Source organism: Chrysoperla carnea, chromosome 1 (genome assembly GCF_905475395.1).
Source record: "Chrysoperla carnea chromosome 1, inChrCarn1.1, whole genome shotgun sequence".
Classification (NCBI taxonomy): Eukaryota; Metazoa; Arthropoda; class Insecta; order Neuroptera; family Chrysopidae; genus Chrysoperla; species Chrysoperla carnea.
The window spans coordinates 122215688-122240401 of NC_058337.1; the positions used below are offsets into that span (position 1 = coordinate 122215688).

General features: G+C 28.6%; 1 protein-coding gene across 1 annotated transcript in view; it reads left to right on the forward strand.

Annotated features, from left to right (window-relative positions):
- Positions 1–24714, forward strand: part of LOC123294076 (adhesion G protein-coupled receptor E3-like) — a 202633-nt gene that overhangs the window by 106806 nt on the left and 71113 nt on the right. The window contains exon 2 of the mRNA XM_044875152.1: positions 12343–12448. Coding sequence (XP_044731087.1) covers positions 12343–12448 — 106 coding nt within the window. The remainder of the gene's footprint in view (positions 1–12342; positions 12449–24714) is intronic.

Below are 24714 nucleotides of genomic sequence, written 5' to 3' on the forward strand. Positions count from 1 at the left end.
AATAAAACTTTATAAATACATTTTTTGATTAACAAAGTTTCCAAAAATCACAAAAAATTCCTAGGTCATCGAGCTTCTTTATTATTATTTTTGGCTGAAAAAATGATGAATCATGTATGTTATTCTTTTCTATTGGATATTTCTATATAAAAAAATCTTGTGATAAAAAACTATCTAAAATATTTAGACAATCTTGTAGTTTATAATAATACCATAAAAATATCAGGTTGTCGAAGATATAAAAACAAAATTTTAATTTAATTATGAATTCATCGAAGATCCATTATTTGATGAACAAAGACGACTTTAGTTAGAATATTGATGATTGAAGAGTGATATCTATACTATCAAATTTATAAGCAGCACTTGAACACAATATATTATATATTTTTGTAGTTGCATGGTATTGCAAAGCTAAAAATAAAACATTATTTGACTACAAAGCATGTATTTGGTTTATATGTATGTACCGCGCAATAAACCAAAAGTTTTTTTACAATACTGTAGGGAAACAAACACCTTAAAAGAAAACTTCTTTCTAGTTAAAACCTTTAAAACTCTAATCTTGAATTATAAATGAATACTTTTGATCCAAAAATATTTTAAGCTCAAATTTTGGAATAAAAAATACATTAAATGGTTTTAATTTTGTTCATTTTGTCAAAAATACACCATTTTCCTAGTATTGATTCACTAAAATATAAATAAGTGTATTCTTGTCTAGTAAATATTCATAGTACAACAAAATATTATAGAAATATAAAATAAAAAATCCTAGTCACGCAAAACTATCATAATATTTAAATAAATGACCTGCCAGTTGGGTTTTATAGTTTAGGCTATTTCATTTTATCATTCATTAAAGAACATATAAACATTGAAAGCTTTTTTTTTTTGCTGTCTAAAACAAAAGTATTGTGAAAAATAATAATAAGTAAGGTCGCAAACTTAATTAAAATTTATGACAAATAAAAATATAAGTATATACAATACATATTTATTACATTTAGTTTATGTTTTGTTTCAAATTACAAGGTGATTTTTGACACGCAATGTCAATTAACAAGGTTACAAAGACGTTTTTTCTTAAATAGTGGAATCAAGGACATTTTCACTACTCCATAATACTAGCCTGCAGATTTCTGCAGATTTAATTCATTGGCTGAATAAAGTACAGTTAAAGATGTCACAAATAAAGGAAAATGAAAGAAACCGCTCTCATTTTACTAAAACCTCATGGAAAGTGTTTCTTAGTTGTCAAATATCATTAGGAACGCATGAGTTAGTAGCGTAAACGTTTCTATTTGTTAATAAATAATAAATTGTTAATTCAATGAAACGATCAATGTTAAACTTGAGTTACAAAATTAATAAATAGGCAACTTGAATGACGTATACGTTATAAGTGTATAATAGTTTTCGATTTTTTGACAAACACTTAACATTTACGTCTTACAAGTTGCCTAATTACTAATTTTTTAAGTGAATTTTAACATTGATTGTTTAATCTATATATATATATAAAAAGAGAGTGATTGTTTGTATGTACCCGATTTTTCCTAAAACTAACCATTGACCTTCGATAGGGGATTATGTCATCGGGTAGCCCTTAGGCTCCCATTGTGAATAAGGGAGTTTGGTGGGGGTGGAATTAAAAATGATCTAGGAATTCATAGAAAATAGATTAAAAAAATAGTTCTAATAGTACAATAGGCCCCACTGTCAATAGTACAATTTTCTAGAATTTTCTCGAACATTCTGGAATGTTCTATGGATTTCTATCGAATTTTCTAGAACTTTCTCGAATATTCTCGAATGTTGTATGGATTTTTATTGAATTTTATCAAAATTTCTCGAACAATCTGGAATGTTCCATGGGTTTCTGTCGAATTTTCTAGAATTTTCTCGAACATTCTGGAATGTTCTATGGATTTGTATCGAATTTTCTAGAATTTTCTCGAACATTCTGGAATGTTCTATGGATTTCTATCGAATTTTCTAGAATTTTCTCGAACATTCTGGAATGTTCTATGGATTTCTATCGAATTTTCTAGAACTTTCTCGAATATTCTGGAATGTTCCATGGGTTTCTATCGATCTTTCCCTTACTTTTCCGTACACACAGAGAGTGTAGACTTAATATTGGGATCGGCCAAAAAAATCTTACTGTTCCGTACACACAGAGAGAATTAAAAAAAAAGTCTTTCATTTAACAATTTTGATATTTATATGTGCAAAAACAACCCAGCGAAGCGGGTTTAACAGCTAGTTGAATACAAAATTTATTGTTTATTAACAAATAGAAACATTTGCATCACTAACTCATACGTTACTAATGATATTTGACACCTAAGAAACACATTTCATGAGGTTTAAGCAAAATGCGAGCGGTTTCTTTCATTTTCTTTTATTAGCCGATTTTTGTAACATCTTTTACTGTACTAATATTACAAACTGGTTTGCTATAGTATATACTGTGCTAATATTAGAGTTCCATTATATTAGATTTGTACTTCAGTGTACCACCTACTTTTTCTCTTTGACAAAAATTTCATTAAATATCCAATATCTAGTTAGGTACTGTTAATATTTTATCGAAATGAACAAATTTGAAAACATTTCTACAATTCTATTAACTGACTTAAATTAGTTTCGAACTAACAAGAATATGTAAAGGAGAAATAGTTTTACTAAGAATGTGATTACGTTATAATATTACACAATTATATAACACGTACATATTTGACAGTTTTATAATACTTCAATTAGGGTGGTCGGGAAATTAAGTTATTGGTTAATTATCATTTTTAATAGCTTTTCTTTAGTTTATCAATTTGTAAAGTTATTTTTTTTTGCTCGATGAAATTACGAGGATAATACAAGCGAACACAAACGGATTTTTATATCCTGTTATATATGAAAATCTATATCAAGTTAATAATTTTAGTTCCAAGTTTGTTACGCTTAGAAAATTGATGCAATGAACAAAATTTGGGCATAGGTGTTCATAAAAACACCTCATTACTTCATTTTCGCGTGTCTGTGAAATTTTGATAGCTACCATCTTGTAAATCGTAAGAGATAGAGCATAAGTTTAAATGTAAAAAATGTTCATTATGACAAAATAAACAACTTTTTCTTGAAACATTTTTTCGTAAGCATATTTGTTTATCCGCGAGGGCGCAAATTAGTACAAAAATTTGATGTCTATTTTCTCCAAGACTATAAAAGACAGGGAGTTGAAAATTTGCAGGTAGCAACCGGGATACCACTGAACAGTTCAGCCGGGATACCACTGAACCGCCAGACAGGTTCAAATCACACGAGTTCATGACTTTTTTCTCATCCCAAAAAGTGCAAAAAGTGCTTATCAGGTTTTCACTTATATAATAATTTCTCAGGATGTTGGGTGGAGAAAATGTATTTGCAGAAATTGTAAAAATAGTATTTCAACTTTGTGAAAATTTTCAACAGTGGATTTATCAAGTTTTTTGTTCCTTTTCTATAACAAGCATCTTCTTGATTACGTGCTCTATTTTTTAAAATATACCTGTTTCTTTTTATAGTTTACTTTCTATGAAAAATCATTTTCTTTGCAATATTTATGTTACAAAAGCAAAGGAAACGTTTACACTAAAATTATAGTTTCTTTTTTTTTATCGTTGTACGTGTGTTTTTACTTGGAATTTTATGTGATACGATATTTAATAAAAAAACTTTATTAACAACAACAATACTTAATAAATTACGTATAATTATTGGTCTATTGATTGTAGGAAAATTAATTTTCCTTTAGTATATGAAACTTTTTAATTTCCTTTCATACGTTTTCTTTTAAATACATGCAACGTGATATATTTTTCGTTTGAATTATTGTTCATTTTGTTTTAATATAAAATTAAGTTAATTAATTTGTTGGTTTTGTATTTATAAAATAATGAAATATTTTGTATAATTAAAATTTTTGTTCATTTTTTTTTTATGGCTTATCATTATTAATTAACTTAATATACTGAGTTGAGCCACCTCCGTGTAAATACAAAACTTTCTGCAGAGCTTTCAACCCGTCAGCACTTGCACTCACGTTCGATTTTAAACATAAATAACTTTTATTTTTCAAGTAGTAAATGTGGTGGAAACTTTTTTATCTTCATATAATTTTATCTAGTTTCGAATCATGAATTTTAAGATTTTCTCAACCAATTTACCAACCAAGTTTTAAAAATATTTTTTTTGTGCTTCAAAATCTTTGAGAAATTCTCTCGTCACGAGAGTAAATGTATAAGCAAAAAAATACGTACTTCGAAAATTTTCGGGCCTATTCGTATACTTTCGTTAGTTTAATATAAGTCTTACTCAGTAAATTAAAAAAAAACTTGTGTTTAAAATATTATATCTCTGCTCTAATATTTTCACTCTCACTATTTATGATAATATTCATAATTTCAAACTAAATATTAATTTCAAACACATAGCGTTTTTTTCATCATAAAAATTATTCGAGAATATTGATACTTGCCCAACCTAATCCCGACATCTTTTTAAAGTATAAAAACCTTACCCCCGACCAAGAATCCCTTGTTGAATATATCTTTGATTTAGCCGTAAGTTTTAAATGGACATGTCTGTGGGTAAGAGTACGGTCGAGCACTTCCAAGGAAGACATTACGAGTTATAGTTTCAAACTGAGTTGCATAGATCTCATATTGATCGACTTGGTTCACTTAAGCATCAACAGATGGCAATCGTGTATTTGAACCAGTTAACGAAATGAGCCTTATTATAAACGAGAAAATAAATGTATTCACTCTTCTGTCTTCTATCTGTTTTCCTGCCTATGGCCTCGTGTAAAGAGAGTAGTAAAGAGGTAGTTAAATAGTAAAATTGTGGAAGCGCTTTTAAAAAATATATGGAAATGATATGTTGAATAATTGAATGTCAATTATTCTACTAACAAACCACATTCTCCATGATTTCAATACCATATTTCAACTACATTTTTAATTAACAATGCGGTTTTGGATATATTAGCTTTTTTGACTTATATATTTCATTAAAAATGTGAATATGGTTCGAGAGCTGGAAATATTTTCGCAAATTTTATTTTAAGATGACTGAATTTCACAAATTTCATTTCTTTCATTGAAACTATTAATGGATGTCGTACGTCTTTCATCTGAGAGTGGTTGTGTTAATTACTGATGGATGCACTACGATAAAGCAATAGAATTTCTGTTTTGCAAATTAAAATTATACATTCGTTTTTTTTTTGTTTTTTTTTTTTTTTTAATTATTAGATTAATATTTGGCGCGGTGTTAGCAACGGTAAAACTCTCTGGTAGTTACAATATATATCGTTACCCTGGTAGAAAGTGCCCGATTACTGCCCGACTTGCAACCAGGGCCCGATCAGGGAATGAAAAGAAGACCCGATGACGTGACAGACCGGGGCTGATTATACTGCCCCAACTTATGCAAAACCTGCAAGGTAACTAGTATCGTTAGCCCGAATATCTTATCCCAACCGGGACAACTGACCGGGTATATAAAGTGAACCCGAGTACGTGAGCCCGAACAGGCAACCGCAACAGCTGAACGCGCTTTCCTGATTACTATTGACAAAACCAGGCAACTAACCCGGCAAAATATCGTTAACCATTTTTCCGATCGGGCATTTAAGCTAAGACCCTCTCAAAACACATTACATTCTGTTCGGGTAAACAGCCAGGGTAATTATCTAATTACCCGGTCGGATTTCGTGGTCCTTTTCCGATCATGAAGACGAACAACCGCCAGGTCGGATGTTTGAATTGTGTCCCGGCGGTTTCCCCGGTCAGTCATTTAAGATAAGACCCTCCCAAAACGCTTTACATTCTGGTCAGGGAAATAGCCGGGTTGGTTAGTCAGGCACTAATATCAAACCGGGCAAATTCAACGAAACCCTATCAGGTACCCCAAATCATTTCTACCAGGGTAAGAGCGCATGATAAAAATAATTTGATAAAAATTATCTTAAAATGAATTTAGAAATTTTCGCAATTTTGGTTATTTATGTACACTTGCAAACTAATCTCAGGTGCCAGGCATACTTCATTTCTGCTTAATTTTCAACACAAAATAAAAATCCAAAATCCATAGTAGTCTTGAAATCAACTTTTTCGTGGCGTTGCTAGCTCTTATACTAGAAATTTGTAGATACAAAAACAGCCCTTGTATATTTTAACCAAAGTTTTGAGTACAAAAACTATTTAAAAAAAGACGCTTTCGAATACAACAGTGTATTAATTACTAGATGCATACAATATCCAACATTGTATTTGCCAAGTATGGCCAGGCAAGACCGAGTTAGGTACCAAGTAATATGTGGTAAAAATTTCAGCTTAGGTATTCATGCAAATTTTTAAGTAAAAAATCATTGAATATATCGATATAAAATTCCTTACTCTAATGGAGAAACCTCAAGAAACGACATATTTTGAAAGTTTTTGATAAATTTAACTTAAAAAATACAAATCCATGAAAAATAAAAAATAAAAAACTTTTTAATAGTATGTAACTATATTAGCAATGACATAGAAAAAAAAAAATCAAGTGTCTCCATCCATATAAGGAATGTACGAGCGAGCTAGATTTAGGATTGAAATTATTTTTATCTTGTTTTAATTTTTGATAATAGATTTTATTATGAATGTAGACGAAAAATACGAATTTTACGATATCTGCCTTGGTTTTCAAAATATCGAAAGCTGAATAATTAAAGTAAATTCTCAATTTTCAGAAATATTTTCATAATTCATAATTCACCATCAAAATTGAAAAAATATATTTTTGTATTATTATTCTTAAACGGAGATTTCGGAAAGTCAAAAATATTATCGAACTTGATGCATGTTAAGGTAATACTACGATTATCAATAAATTATTATATTTGGTACTTATGAGTATTTTGGTGAGAGCACCAAATTGATAAGGACATTATTTTTCATACGGTCAAATAGCTTATTATTTTATACAGCTTTATACAACTTGAATAAAATCTACTATATAAAATTTTCACTCTTTTTCCTTTTTGCTTGTCCATGTCAACCTCTTCACATAATAGTAAAAAACATTTTCAATTATTATGGCATTGCATTGCCATGAATTTGACATAGCCATTGTAAATGATATATTCTGTTATTTACACATAAAACTAAAAAATAAAATTAAAAGTTTTTTGCATTAAAAAAATACACCATTCTTTTTATTAACAACCGAATGAAATATATATATATATATATATATATATATATATATATATATATATATATATATATATATATATATATATATATATATATATATATGACGAAAATTGTATTACATATGCAGTACGTCCTAAAAGTAGTGAAAAGCAGAAATATAGTGAATAGGAGATGAAATTCTAAGACGAAAAGTTGTCTAGGGTTTTTGATACGTGCCTCTAAAAACTATTAGGGCATCGCTATATTATCTTTTATATTATTTCTCTTGCCCGATTTTTCTTGGGTACCAAATTCCATGATTTAAAAGTTATTTTAAAGCTTATTAAGCTGGCGAATGACGAAAGACGACTCTAGGTTAGGTTAGGTTAGAGTGACTGTCCTAGGGTGGGCCACTCAAACCATGAGATTCGTTGTTACAGAAAAAGGGGTTCGCTCATCTCCGGCCACTACTCCATGAACTATTTTGAGCTGTTTAAGAACAGCAGGAGTGCTAACGGTGGTAAAACATCAGAAGGTTTCTCTTCTTAGAATTTCATACCCCATTCACCATTTTCCTGCTTTTAGGATGCCCTGTATTAAACATATAACAACATACTTTGTTTTACAGTTCACAGAAATATTTAATTATTTGAATTTCGTAGAATGTGAATAATTAAAAATGCTGTTAACAAAAAAAGAAATAATATTTTAAATAACATAATTCAACACATAGACACAGACATAGTAGACATTATTTCTAGTGACCTTTACTTTTACATATGACCACTATATTTACGGTATTTGATTTGAAATAAGCAATGTTAAAGAGTATCAAAACAAGTGAAAACAAACAATTGACTGAGTCAATTTTTGAATTATACACATACATACATATCACATGTATATAACTGATATTCCCATATAATACATACTATACAATTTGCGCTCTCACGGGTAAACAGTGATGTTTATGAAAAAATGTTTTAAACAGAAGATGTTTATTTTTTTATAAGGAACATTTTTTACATTTTAACTTTTGTTCAATCTCTAACTGTTTACAAGATGGGTCCTACGGACCCAAGACCCAATTGCCTTCTGTTGCTAATGACGAACTCGACCTCACTTTTTACGCCCTCAGCACGCTATAAAAATTTCAGCTTGATATCTCTTTTTGTTTTTGAGTAATCTTGATGACAGACGGACAGACAAACGGAAATGGACTAATTAGGTGATTTTATGAACACTTATACCAAAATTTTGTTCATAGTATCAATATTTTTAAGCGCTACAAACTTGGGACTAAACTAGGTATACCTTGGTATATTTCATATTCATGGTAAGAGATACCCGTATAACGAAGCCATCCGAATTGCGATTGTTTTTTTTACCGACTCTACTGACCGGAAAAAAAATTTATTCACTATCCTGTAAAGCATGAAATTTTATGAAAAAATTTTCCGTTTGCGTGAGAGAATCTCTCTACGCAACCGTTCTGAAGGGTTAAATATTCGTTTTCCAATGATTGACGTAATATAAAATCCTCAATTTGACTTCAAGTAACGAACTTAAAATGTTAATCTTACATTAAATAAATAATGTGACTAATAACAATTTGTGTTTTTAAGTTACAACGCACACAGTCAAAATAAATATTATGAAAGTTGTAAAAATTTATTATCAGAATATAAATAATGTATGTAAAGTATTTTATGTTACACGAAAGGTCCGAATTCTTAAATAAATCAGGATAGTGTGGCGTAAGTTCATTTAAAAAATGGTAAAAATGGTAAAAATTCTCATGTAGAAATGGTCACCAGTAATTACTCGTTAAAACAAAAAATATCTGGTCAATTTTAACATCAGTTTTTAGAATTGCAATCCTAGAACAGGAAGATGTCTATAAAACGAAAATTTTCGAAAAGAAAAATACTATCAATTAACTTTACAAATAATTTTTAAAACAAATCGGTTCTAAACTTCAAAAATCTTGATTACAAATTTGCATACTATAGTACCCACAAATTATTTGTATCATTAAAGAACTTGGTTTTACTTAAAATTTACAAAGTGTTAAAAAAGAACAATAAAATTTGAAAAGTTTATGAGTTTTGTTTTATTTTTAATGTTTTGAAGAAGAAAATTTTTCCTTTATAAAATAATGAATGATAATATATTTATCTTCGATAAATTTCATTAAAATAGATATTTTAACCTGTTTTTCTCTAACTTTCTACACACAAAAAGTTGTTCCAAAAAAGTTGAGAAAATTTTTTGTTTTTACAAGAAATTATTGATCTAATAAGAGCTTTGAACAAGGAGACAAATTTGAAAATTTCTTTAAATTTAATGTAGTTGTCTCTAATTTCTAGATGATTCTTTGATCTTCGCTTGTTTTCCTGTTACCTTCCTGAGGTTTTGAATATTATACACACTACCCATATTGTAAAACTACAAATATTTCGAGCTTTAACCAACAATAAACCTCAACATACACTGATATTCGAACTATTCTAGTAATATATACAACATATTATTCAATATAGGCAAATGTAATAAAAAAAAGTTTTCTACTTTATATTTTGTCGAATGAGATTGTCACCATTCAAATTTGTTTGTTTTTGTTGGCTTTAAGTTTTTATGTTGTTATTACAAACGCCTATGATGGTGGTTAGACAGATTGTTAGAATTAATTTCGGAGTAAGGGTTATAACACATATAGAAGGTGGTTTTAACTTATTTTATGGGTGGTTATTTTATAGAAAAGGGGTAAATAAAAACAATATGGTTTCATACATTTATAAAATATACGAATATGTACATTAAAAAGATTGAAATTTTATGCAAATTAGTTCGGATTTTATTATACATGGAATATTAAGATAAGTTTTGTAAATTTGTAAAATTATAATATTGTATCAAAAACATTTGTAATAACATAGACTTTACATTTTTATGTATTACTAGCTTGATACCCGCCCGCTTCACTGGGCTTAAAAGTAAAAGTCATCGCTTTATAGTCTAGATCTTTCTTGATCTAACTTATCCCCCTTCTATAACACTCGAAGGATTGTTTTCACAGCTAAAATATATGCACAGTTTCATTTTTTTAAAGTGTAAACTAGTCATAATTCATTCAGTATATCAGAACAGAAGGCTATGAATTGTTTGACATTTTCTATTTAAAATTTTTACAAAAATCTTTAATTTATAATTCAAAATGGTGATCATAGATGGAGCAGTTAAGTGTCAAATTAAATTTTATTTTTTTATTTTTTATTTTCTAAATATATTTTTACAAAATAATAGCTTATGTATTATTCTGATGTATGAGCTATATTGTTGTACAGTTTCATTCAAATCCATGCGTTAGTTTTTGCTTGAAAGCTTAACAAACAAACAAACAAACAAACAAACATCCTTACTTTCATATTTATAATATATATGTATATAATGTATAAATATTTATAATATATATGTAGGCAAAGAGAGTGATTCACAATTTCAGTAAGGGATAAAGGTACATTCATTATTAGCCAGTGATTATTTTTCGAAGGGTATCACCATACACAATTGGTAAATATACACCTTTACAAACTCTCCGGTCGCTTAATTGTACAACTTTATTCCCTTACAAGTATGAAAAAGTTGTAAATAATATCAAATCTCATATAAAACACATTTTTTTAACATTTGCAACCTAAAGTCAGCCATATTTTTTAAGCAACACCTCTATGTCAGTTGTCAATTATAATAAAAACAAAACAAACGTTCTCCCGTTAACGAGAAGAGAAGAAACAGTCCAATACTATGAAAGTTAATTAACTTCAACTTTAAGATGGCAGACTATGCATAATAAGGTCACACGATAATTTCTTCTGGAGGCATATTTATATTTTTCAGTGACATAATAGTGTCCTGGCGGGCTTCCAGTCTTATAAGCAATTATTTACTTAATCAGTTACGTATTAATGTTATATAATTTGATGTTGCTAGGGGTAATCTGTCATTAGCAGGATGAATAATTGATATAATTTATGGAAAATTATTATTACAACTAGTGTAACAGACTGTTGATATATTTATAGAATATTTGCTTAGATAGAAATGATACAGAATTATCCAGAAACGAGAGGGTATCTCGAAAAAAACACTTTCGATACAAAACTACCATACAACATATTTTAAATTTACCAAATTTTTAAAAGACGTGGTTTTACGACCTTACTTCGTTAAGACATCAAAAACAAACATTCAAAGAAGCTATGGACTTTTATAAAAAACAAAATAGCTCTAAGCATGAAAAGCGGAATCCGTTTGGCAAAGGGTACATAAAAATTTCATTTCTACTTTGTGTGAATAATATGGTATTTATCAAGGCAAAATATTTTGGTAAAGCAATTCATAGAATTTCAATTATCATAAACACTTTATCAATACATACCTAAGACACGAAGGACAATTTAAAAAGGAATAGCAAACAATAAAATCAAACACAAATCACAAAGAATTTTGTGTATGTCACAGACACATCACAAAGGAATATTTTCATTAGCAAATAAAGTATATAAAACTATAAAGAAAAGAATTTCTGAAGTAATTACCTTGTTAAATAATTGGCATTAACATAAAAAAATGTTTTACAAAAAAGAAAATAGCGTCTAATTTATCGTAAAATAATTTATATCATAATTTTCTATATATCTATTTTTACCCGACTGTCAAGGAATGGTTATGATTTTCGCCCGTATCTTGTATGCATGTATATTTGCTAGTAAATTTGTTTATTCTTTTGTATCTTTCAATGAAAGATTTGAATGGAAGAGTAAAGTAAAATAGACGACTTTTTACACGTCTACTTTTAAAAAGTGCTTTCCGAAGAAAAAGTTGGTGCACTTTTACATCGGAATTTTATACCTAATCTTGCATTTCAATTCAAACAGTTCTATTCGAATAATATTGTTATGGTAATTAAGTGAATTGAGGTCACTTAATGAGCAAAAAATTATTCTTCATTGCTCGGAAATTCATAGTTTGCGTTCGTACTTCATAGAATAAATAATATACTCAATTTTATTATTAATTTTGAATGCTATAATTAATGCTTGTTTTTTTGTTACAGTTTATTCTCGGACTTAAGAAGCTTATCGGGAACAACTTTAATGAACTTATTAGCCGCTTTATTTATGACACAATTATTATACGTAATAGGCGTTGGTGGAGTACCAGTAAGTATTATTTATGATTATATTCACTTAAAACCAATTGCGTTCTTTTTTTTTTCATTCTGTTCTGGTATTAATCGTATGAATTATATATACATAAGCTTCAAAATTATTGTTATAAAATACCATTAGCTTACGTTGAACCAACTAGATAAATTGGTCAAGAAGAATTGAAATATAAAAAGATGGTTTAATAAAAACTAAAAAACACGCTTTTGTAAAAAAGTGTGAGGTGCTAAAATTCGATTATTGTAAATATTTTATAGACAGATATTGGTAAAAGTAAAGTCATTATAAAATATATTAAAAAGCACCCCACGCTTTTTTTTATGATAAAATACTTTTTTTGAATTTAAAAAATTATTTTCTACCTTTTAGTTCAGTTAGTAACAAAAGCGTGTTTTTTAGTTTTTTTTTTCAACTATTATTTACTTTGTGTTTTTTAATTTTTTAGACTATTATTTATATATCAAAAATGATATCCTTCAGCTTCGGTAAAATCAAAATACGTATACGTATACTATAAATAAATGAAATCGATGAGATGTGAACTTAATCTTAAGCCAATTACCCAAAAAAGTAACTTTTTAAAGTATAATATTTTTGTATTTTGAAGTTCATGGAAAAATAATTTTCAATCATATTTTTGTCTGTGTTATTATCTAAAATTTCAATTTTTCTACAAACAGAAATAAAAACTATTTAATTGAAAATCAATAATCTTATAGGGGAGAGTGTAGTTCCAAGGATCAAAATTTACATTCATGTGTGCTTTGAAAACCATTTTTAAATATCATAATGTCGTAAAATAACTCCTGTCTTTAATGTTATTTCTTAACACTATTATTAGTGCCATTCATGATATACGGACGTGATGTACTATGAATCTTACTCTTACGTATCAAGAATCACTCAGTCGATTGTATTCCAAGGTGCTTCCTTCAACAAGTAATATTTTACAATATAGCTCACACCAGAAACAGCATAATTAATAATGTATGTGATTTGAAACATTGATAACCTTGCAAGATTCTCTTGCAAATATAAAATTTTCTGTGTGCCTAGTAATAGCTGAATGACTCGGGATAAACGATACTTTCTCCCCCTTTTTTACCACAATCACTTGGACCTACAGCAAAGGAAAAAATAAATAAAACTTTATTGCGTACCTATTATCATGCAGCCGAAATTTAGCACATGGCTTGTTCCGAGATACATGTCCGTACGTTTTTTCAAATTTTGCCTTCTCGAGATTTTAAAGATAATGGCAAGAAAAAATATGGCTTAACAAAATGCCCGCCAGTAGGTAGGTTAGGCTAGGTTATATTGGCTGTCCACGAAGGACACACTTAGGCTATAGTGTTTTATCACCTTTCCGCTGGTAATTTCATTTGTCAGCTCCTCGTTTTCAAAGGCTGAGTGCACCTCCTTCATGCATATATCATGCACTACACCAGCCCGTTACAACTATTAATTAAATTAATTTTGTTTCGACGGCGGGAATCGAGCCCGCTACCCTAAGCATACCGCGGACGGAATTGATTACGCCTTAACCAACTGAGTTAATAGGGCGACTCGCCAGTAGGTAACTTGCAACTAAATAATCAGTTAAAGCTAATTTTTTACTTTCAAACACTACTTCTTGAAAACAGATTCGCTTTCTCTATGTTGCTTTGCTTTCTTATAACAAAACTTTTTCTTCATATAGTTGCTACTTCATGGATAGCAATATTTGTGGAGAAACTGGAAAATTAAACAACATATATTGTATCCTTGGTATTAAATATTACCCTTTTATCAAATTCAAATGAGTTAGTACATTATCTATCGATATCGGTACTTAGCGTGTTTACTTGTAGTTAAGTATCAAAAAATTTATAGAAAATAAAATATTGATATACTAAAAAATTATTACTTTTGATAATAATATAACTTTTAATGGGAAAATTTTAATAATTTATTCAATAAGTTTAATTGGTTTTAAATATTCGTTATCTGCAAAGTAGGTGGAGCCGGCAACTAAATCGATCTGCTGTTCTCTTATGAAATTTGCAATAAATCCCACCTTTTATTCTGTAAGATATGTTTGATACAGTAAGAATGGTTTGCATTAAGAAGAAAACAAACAACCATAAATAGAGGAAAAAAATTGCACAAATGCTTCAAATTGAATGAAAAATATTCCATCGAACCCAGAATACAAATTAATATAATAAAAACGCGAGAAACTTTATTGAAATGGCTGATGATAACAAAAATAAATATAGTAAAAATCTCGTGAGCAAAAAAGCTCCTTCACTTAGATCATGTTTTCTTCTTATAAGATGATTCTAACTAGCGAGTTTGAATCCAGGCAGCGGCAGTGTGAACAAAATAGTTAACGGGGCATAAAATTGATCACACTGTCGTCGTTTGGGTAAGAACGAAGTAACCGACTCCACCCACATCATAAATGTGATTGTATATATGAATGTAGTTTAATAAATAATGATGTAGGTGGCCTCTGTGGATGCTTTTGATGGAATTGAAATTTTTGTCTTTTTGTCGTATTTTTAAACACATGAAATAATTATAAAAAAAATGGAAAGATAGAGTTAAACTTCGATATCATCTTACTCAATTTAATGGAGCTGTTAGAGATGAGTAAATTCCTTAAAGTTTCGAAAAATTTAATGATATTTTGAAATTAAAAAACTGTATACTGGAAAGTTGGCACTTCCAAATGGCACTGCTAGCCCACAAAGCCACGAAAATTCATAAGAATCGGAGCACTCCTTTGAAACTCATCTAATCAGCTTCATTTGGAGAAGTTGGAGAGATAAAGAAAGTTTAAATATGTTGTAAAAAGTCTGGTTGGATAATATCTTTCTGTCTAGTAAACGACCGTATAAACTAAAATTCATTTGAAACAAAGGCGGTGCCGGAGATATCCAAGTTTAGGGGCTACATAAATAAAGACAAGCTTTTTTCGGTGTTACACCTATCGATCCCATATTTAAGTATATATTTTCGTAGAAAGAACTACTAAAAATAAAAATAATAGCAACGAACACACAATATTTTGTGAAATATAAAAATGAACATCAGCATTTCATGTCAATCATAAATTTTATTTATGAAATCGTATTATTTGTGATTTTATTTATAAAAAAAGAAAAAGAAGAATTTACTATGGCTTATATGTGTATATCATATTACAATGTGTTTCAAAATAACTTTTTACTTGCCAAAATAAATATCAATATTAGTATGTATTGATTGACTGTCATTAATATCTAGAGAATGTGGTTTATCAATCGTGATGGTATAAATCCGATGCAAGATGTACTTCATTCTTACCTCGCGAAAACATTGCCAGCTCTATATACCATACAAAAATAATAGGGTATTCTACTATCTTTGAAAAAATACTTCAAAATGTTGATTTTCTAATAAAAAGTTAAAAAAATAATTCGACAAAATAAACACGCTTTCTTGCAATAAAATTAAGCTGAATTTTAAACCTTATTTATTCCGTCAAAATGTTGTCAGTCATTTTGGTGATGTAGTATTGGTAAAAATAATAAATAGCTATATGCAATAATGCAATTACTATGAAAACCATCAACAAATTAGTAATTATTGCACATTATTTTTGCCTATATGATATCACATCATGGCGGCTCGTGTTATACATATTAAAAATTACGACTTTAAATTTTAATATAATAAAACAATAATGTGCCGTTATGACTCAAAATCAGAATATTTAAGTATATTTCAGCATAAATTTTAACTTTTATCGAATTTCATAACTTATTTTTCACAATCGAAAGTATTGGAATAATTGAAAATTAATAGAACTTTTTGAATATCCATTTCAATATCCACTCAATATTTGACATCATAAACGAAAACAACATAAAGTTAAATATTTTGAAATACGTGTCTATGATGAACGTGTATCATCAAATCGTAGTATGATGAGTTTTGTAGACTATATTGATATATACAATTTGTTGACAATCCATAAACCCATATTTTATGATCTTGTTTTATATTTGAACTCAAAGTATAAAATATAATCGATTTCCTTTCCATATTTTTATAGTTGATCAACATTCATGTTGACCTAATAACTTGCAATCAAACAAAACTTTAGCTGTATTATTTATTTATTAATTTGAAATAATAAACATTTCAAATTGCAAACAAAATTATTTATTCATTCAATGCTATAGATATCTTGTTATGTTATGAAATTTATTTATATTATATTATTTAACTTTTAATCGAACTGTAAAAAACTAATTGCAAGAAAATATGATCTAAACATGGAAGCAAGCAAATGTGTAAAGAATCATATTTCTTAACCGATACAACCAATTTTAGTATGAATACTTTTATTTAATGCCTGATTTATGAAAATTAAGTTTGTTTTTATTAAAATTTGTGCTTCTCATTAAAAAACTATTAGCTTTTTCCGAATTAGGAATACTTATTGTATAGAATTTTTACTTCAAGTAGAAGCGGTTGTCCAAATTAGTTTATAGATTTATTTATCGCAAAACTTTGTTCCCGCCCGAGAGATAATCTTTAACATTGGGTATAATTTTATCTCGGGCTAGTATTTTCGATAAATGAATCTGCATCGACTATTACACTATTACAATTACCCGTGTAATTGACTCGCCATGATAAATCCACGCTGACACACACTTCTTTCCTTTCTAATGGCTGGATACTGCCAGATTAGAAAGCAATTGGAGCTACTTATACATCCTGTATATGAAAATTTATTGAAGTACTGCCAATTTGATTGTGTTATTTAAGGTATTATCATTAAAACATGATAGTTAGACTGTAATAAAGGTTTAATAAAGACAGTGACCCCAAAAAATAAAACAAAAAACAATCGACCCACACTTTTACATTAAAAAACTTTTTAAAACATTTGTGTGTTCTGTAATTTACAACAAGAAGAATAAACATATAGTAGACTCAAAGGTAATCTGGATAATAATGTTTGCAATGTGCCCATACAATATAATATATATGTTGCAGATAGATTGCTGAATCAGTTGTTTTACAAAACAGTTTCGTTAAACATAGCCCCTAAAAGATATTCAACTGGATTGATATTCTGTTACGTTTAACATAACTTCCACCCAAGTTAAGACGTAATTCAAAATAGCTTATATGCAGTTGCAATAAGGATATGCTGTAGATCGACCATCATTAAATAAAAGAAAGCAGTACCTAAATAATTACTGTTATGACTGTAAAAAACAGAATTTTTAGGTTACTAAATAATTAAATTGTGGATAATCTGGATGTCGAATTGCCAATATTATCCATACAAATGTTAAACTAGACTTGATACCATGACAAAATTTGAAAGCGAAATTAAAATTGAATAAAAAGGGAAGAATTTATAAGAAATCAATGGTTGCTCATCTCCTTTTAGAAAAAAAAAGTTTTATATGTAATCTCTATAGAGATACGGATGATGGTACTAGTGGGTATCTTCCTCTTTGTTTAGTTAGGAATTTTATACGTCATGTCTTGCATACTAGTAAAGGTTTTTAAAAACCAACTTCACTTTTCTGCTCGTCCAGTGAGAATTCTTCACCTGAAGTGATAAATAAATTTTTGTCCGATCCCCTGTTATCAAAAAATAAAATAAATTATAAATATAAATAAAAATTGTTTCTTGGACTATGACCCCGGCGCTGGCTTATATAATAGATGATTCGGCAATCAATCTACGACATATACATTATACACAAAACTACCTAATAACATTATATCACACGGAAAGTGGTAGGTATCGTATATACTTGGGACATAACGCGACACGACACGATACGACATAACGCATTCAAGCTTTTGAGTGTATAAAGAAAACGTGTTTAACATTTATAATGCATGAGAATGGTGGGAGTATACAGGGTTATATCATTATTTCGCTAGAATGTTTTTCTGTCACATGGCGGTATCTTCCTTATTCCTTTATCAAATTGCATGACTTACCTCTCATTTTAAAGCTTATTGTGCTGGCTAATGAAGAAAAATAGACTCACGGCTGAAGAAATAATATTAAGATTAATTTGGTTCATTATGTAATTTGTGTATCATATCTGTAATAAAATTGCCTAAGAATAAAAAGGAAGTAAATTACATACACTACATATTATTTCTCTGGCCTGTTTGTAATCACAGATACTGCACTATAGAATTTCGTTCGGGTCAAGTAATATATAATATTAAATATAAAAAGGAAAAACCATGACACAAAAGAAAAACCTTTAAAAACATTATATTGTGATATGAAAAAGGGGTGGATAAACATACATACATACATCTGGATAACTGTCAACGCTATATCCAGATTTGGATGGGCTTTAGAAATGAACAAGACTTTTCAAACCTGGAAAAAAAAGAGATGCGTTCCTATAAACGTGAGAACGTCTCTCCAAAGTTCGTTAAAATGGTTCCAGGGTGAATCAAATTAATATTTCTGTGGAAAATTCGACACCAAATTTCTTTGCAATTACACTACTTAAAAGTCATGACCGAATACAAAAGATTCCGGGACATATTCTCTCTCAGTAGAATAACTTTTCCTTGAATTTTTCACGATTTTATGCGTGTCTTCTTTGGTGAATGAGCCTATATAAAAGTGTATATCCTAATCGAGATCATTCTCATAAATATCCGATGCCATCGTATTTCGTTCCAACAAGGTAAAACTTTACGTAGTAAGCCATTGAAATTTACTTGATGTTTGATAAAATTGGAATAGATTTGAGCTGGATGCAAGCCTAAGAAAATCTTTTGTACTATCGCTAGTTTCATCTATTGTTTCTCCTTTGTTGTAAAGATGATCCAAAAGTTTAATGGGAGAGCCAGGCCGAAAACATTCACTATTTTCAGTTCGACAGAATTCATACACTTCATAATTTTCCTGCGTGACACATTTATTTCACTTAAGTGAATATCGCATTCACACAGAATGTTCATTTCATCAGTTTCTCCCTCTTCGTGAAAATCTGCAGAGATTGCTCCCTGTGAGATTGAGCTTGGTACAATATCTCCGACTGATATTTTTAGTTACAAAATATTAAAATCCCAATGACCAGTTGTTAAAAGTAAAATCAATCATCCAATTTATAGACTAGCATTTTGTAAATCGAAACACTCTAGTTAGTTTATTACGTCAGTCGAGCCAAAGTCGAGCTTTTGAGTCATTCGAGTTAACAATTTACATTCCCTAAAACTCGAGCAAGATTTGCTAAAACATTTTTTAGGACTTTCCACAATTCCTTCTTGCAGTAATATTAAGAAGAAGATTAGGAAGAAATTGCTAGTGAGAAAGAAATTGCTACTAATTCAATAGTAGGAGTAATGAGAACCAACTTTCCAATATTCCTACTGTTAGGAAATCATAAAAAAAATTGAGGGTAAACCCATTATTTATTTGTGTTCAAATCAAATCTACTCGGACGTACTTGGTAACTCAAATGTAAGTCAAGTGTAAACGAAGTCAGATTCGTTTTCTTCGAGCTTTGAAAACATTTATTTATCCAAAATAAATTTGTATTCGAAACATCAAAAACTCTTCGTTTCGTTTTACTTTAGATCGTTCTATGGTTGAATTTTCAACAAGCTTTGTTCAGTACAACAAAAAAAAGATATAACAATAATATTCCCATGAGTATGTACATGAATACGTTATAAACATTGGATTAAGGGTGTGTGTAGTCATATAATCAGGCTTTTTATATAGTTATGTCAAAATAATGTAACGAGGTATTTCATAGAATGTCTAAATGTTGACATCTGACATGGCCACTTGAGTAATATAGTGAAGTTATCACATTTTGTATAGAAAACATCACATTTACGTGACTATTGTTTACTTAAAAACATTTCATTTTAAAGTTACCTTGTTTATTTAACAAATTAACATTGAAAATAATTCACTGGTCTTTTAAAACTTGTTCATACGACATTCAGTTTCATAATTCTGGTTTGAGATAACGCACTTTGAATTATAAATAGTCCACCTGATGAAGAATTAGAAACAAGTCGAAAGTCCTATCAATGGTGTGAAATTATTTGAGTAGGTATATAAATATGTTAAAATTGTTGGGAAAAAAGTTTTGCTCTTCTTAGTTTCAATTGCTGTTAAACAAATTATAAATAATTGGATTGAAAAAAACGCAGTAAGTAATATGGTCCTTATTTTTGCAAGATTATATTGCAAAAAGGTGTAAAACTTTGTTTTTTTAGTGCCTATTCATTATGCGTTTGTAATTTTTGTATTTGTAAAATAAAATTACTTGAAATTTCGAGGTTTACTACCGATTTTAAAGATCTGCGAACCACATGCAAGGGCTTTAATGTATTGTTGAAAAAGACAAAATTTAATAATTTTTACTATTTTTATCCTGTTTTCTAATAATAATCGATTATTTTAATTTACTGATAAATGAATTGCCGATACTTCAAGTTAATTAAAAGTTTACAAAATATTATTTTTAAATCATTTTCCGATTCTTGTGCTCAGCAAAACTATGAATAATGCAATTAAAATTTAATTCTCTCAGTAGATCAGATTCCATGCTCATGACAGTCAAACTCGTTAATCTTTCTTGCATCATGCATGCTCTAAGTTCTTCTTCTGAGCAGTAACTTTAATTTTGAAAGAAACGACTCATGTAAATCATTGTCACATAATAGTTTATACTTAAGTTTTTCTAGAAGAGTAAAAGAGCAGCATAAAATTTGCAACGAAAGAGTATATTCTAATTGTCACATATTTCATATTTTTCGAAACTTTCTTTCATTTTTTTTTTCATTTTGTGGGGCCCATAGGCGTTGCCTAGTCTGCCTATATGATAAATCCGGAACTGGTCGACACTTAATTCCACGTTTACTTTAATTAATACAAGAACTGGTTAGGCATTCTATAAAACTCCCGAATTATCTTTGTATGTACCAAAATATTCGTTTTTTCCTCAGTGATATAAAATAACTGTATATTGGCAACTGTTGATGTACCTACCTAATACTCAATTTAATTTTAAAATAAATGTGTTTAAAACCATATTTTCCTTTATTTAACTTTGTTTATTCAGTTTGTTAAAAAAAGGATATTTTATATATTATGGGAATCGAATTGACAGCTTTTTTTATTTAACTAAGAATTAAATATAGCTAAAGGCGAATTTTTTGTGTTATAAGCATTTAATTTATAAAATTATGTCCTTTTATAACAGCATTTAATGATTTCAACAAAATTTTATGTTGTTTAATGGTTCTTTAAATATAATTCCATTTTTAATAATATTATTATACTTTGCCATTCTTATAAACGTTGATTTTGAAATTATTTTTGGATAATGGAAAATTTTTAAAGGGCGCGGGTCTATAAAGACGTAAAAAAGCTTACGATTTCTTGGTTTTTCTTTAGATTCTTATAGTGCTATTACCTACTATAAAAATTTTAAAACTAAATATTGACTATATTCTTTTCTTACGTAGATTTTCTGCATGACCTATTTATCGAGCCATTACATTTAAATGCTGAGCTATGACAGTAACTTACACAGAAAATATTGAGTTAATTTTGCATAAAACTAAAAAATATTTCGATACATGGAACTGGTTCGTATTCTGACGATCCTATAAATCAGCAAGAAAGCAAAGACGTTCTGATTAGGGATTAGTTTATGCTTTAAAGTACAAATTTTGCTTAAAAATGCACTTTTCTTAAATGCGACTATCTGTTTAATATAAATTTAAGGCAAAAGGGCACATAAACAATATGGGAAAAGTTGAAAGGAAATTGTTACATGCAATTGTTATAGTAAAGGTCAAATACAAATTATTGAATAATAACAATTAATTAAACTTAATGCATTAAAAATTGTGAAAATAAAAGACGAAATTGCTTCAATAAATATAAACTAACATAATAACTTATTTAAATTTGTTAGAAGTAGCATTAAATTTTTAATGTAAATCATTTATACAAACCATAGACTTATATGCACATGCATAAAATTTAATTAATAAAGTATAGTGAGTCATTACCATGGAATCTCCTGAGATAAAACTCATGGACGATGCGTATGAAAATATTTTTCACGTATTAACTTAACATGATAAATAAAATTAATACATTTTGAATGTACCTTTGATTGTTTTTCTTGTACTGTTCCCTTTAATTTAAGAAAATTTAAGATTTCATACCTCAAGCATGGAAAGTTTAACTGTAGGGATATACTAATCATCAAGTGTATATTGAACATTGTTGGAGTAGGTAGGTACTCGGATTTCAGTTTGAACGACATAATCACCTATGTTTAAATTACATTTTACTAACAGTTTACATAAATAATAAAATCCCAATAGTATTTTGCTAGATTGCCTTAATTTAGTATTACTATACTCAAGTAATCTTATTTATTTCAAATTACAAATAGCTATTTTGCAAATTTGTAAATAGATATTTACCAATAGAATAGAATGTATTGATTATCCCTGATATCGGATGTATCAGAATAAATGGTTCGTAAAAAATATTTAATATAATCAATAATAATCAACTTTAACGTGTCTTAGTATCCATGTATCTGTGTGTCTGTCTGTGGCATCTTAGATTCTAAATGGACTATCTATTTTTGAATGTTATTTGATTTATTTGATTCAAATTACCTTTCAATCTAAAAAAAATCAAAATCGATTCGTTCGGATTAGGAACTACGATGCCTCAGACTAATCGATCGATTTTGCATTGGAGGTTTCTTTAAATTATGTGTTATTTTATATCTATGTAGAGAAAAAAATAATTATCAATATTTGTGTTGGTAATAGAATTGAAATATATATTCCTGTAATAATTTTCCTGTTAATTTCAAAATTCTGTTTTGACACACTTGATATTTTACAAAAGTAGATACAATTTATCTCTCTCTAAGTATATCATATCACATACATAATACACTGTTATCAATATCACTCATATTAATTAATAATTATTTTGTAATTATAATATGTATAGGAAGGTATTATTCGAAGGTAACGTAACACAGACCTGGGTATTCAGTACGTATGGAATGTGTGTATAAATTCTATAGGGATTCAGTATTGTAACAAGGCTTTAGTGGATGCGGTTTTAGAACAATAACAACTCTCTGATTAAGTAAATTCTAGAAAATAAAGTGAAAACAAACAATTGACTGAGTTATTTGTTGAAATACTCGGTATAGAAAGTGTTGAATATCAGTGCTTGAATTATTTTTTTTTATAAATTAGAAAATTTTAAAAAACCGAATACATCCGAGTATTTTGTAGAATGTTTTTTCTTCATCTTTTATGGCTTTAGAGAAAATACCAAAGTTTATTTCTAATTTGCGCCCTGTTTTGATGTTTACGAAAAAAATTGTCATTTAATTTACTTATACAGGGTGAACCATTTTAATATATATTATTATCCCGTTTCGTAACTAAGCGTTCCAAGGATAACTTAAACAAAAGTTAAAGCTAAAATAACTAAACAAAAGTAGAGTTTGATGGAGGACATCATGTTCTGACATCATATTGGATCTAGTTTTCCCAATGTAGATCATAAAAGGTATGAGATAGAAGAACATTTTAAATTAGAAAGTTGATCGTCTTAAAAAAACTTACATTTTTTATTTAAGGTAGTACCAGCATGAAATCACTTTTCGACAGATTTGGCCGAATTTTTTTTCTCGGGTTTATAATAGCTTTATTTATGAATTCCTAAAATTTCATAATTTTTGACCGTTTAGATCGCGAGATATTTAAAGACAAAGTTCGCGATTTTGAGGGTCATGTCCCATTTAAAGCATGTAAAATGTCCGGTCTCTCCAACTATTTTTTATGATATTATTATATATTGAAGAAAAAGTAGAAAAAAATGTTTATACAATACAATTCTAAAAAAAAAAATTAGAAATTAATTTTCACTTTCGAGATATTAATTTTGACGTAAATTGATCGAAATTGGGACGTTGGCATAATTATTTCCCATTTTAAACGGTCAAAATTTCTGAAACTTTGGGAATTAATAGTAAGCATTATTAAATTCTTAAATTTAATTTTTCGTTAAATTCTGTCGAAAAAAAAATTGTACCATTGCTTTAACATAGAAACTGCAAATACCATACTGGAACCACGTTAAAACATTTTTTCGAAAATCGTTAGTTTTCGGAGGAATTGCGACTTAAAATTATGTCATTATAGCATTTAATCGA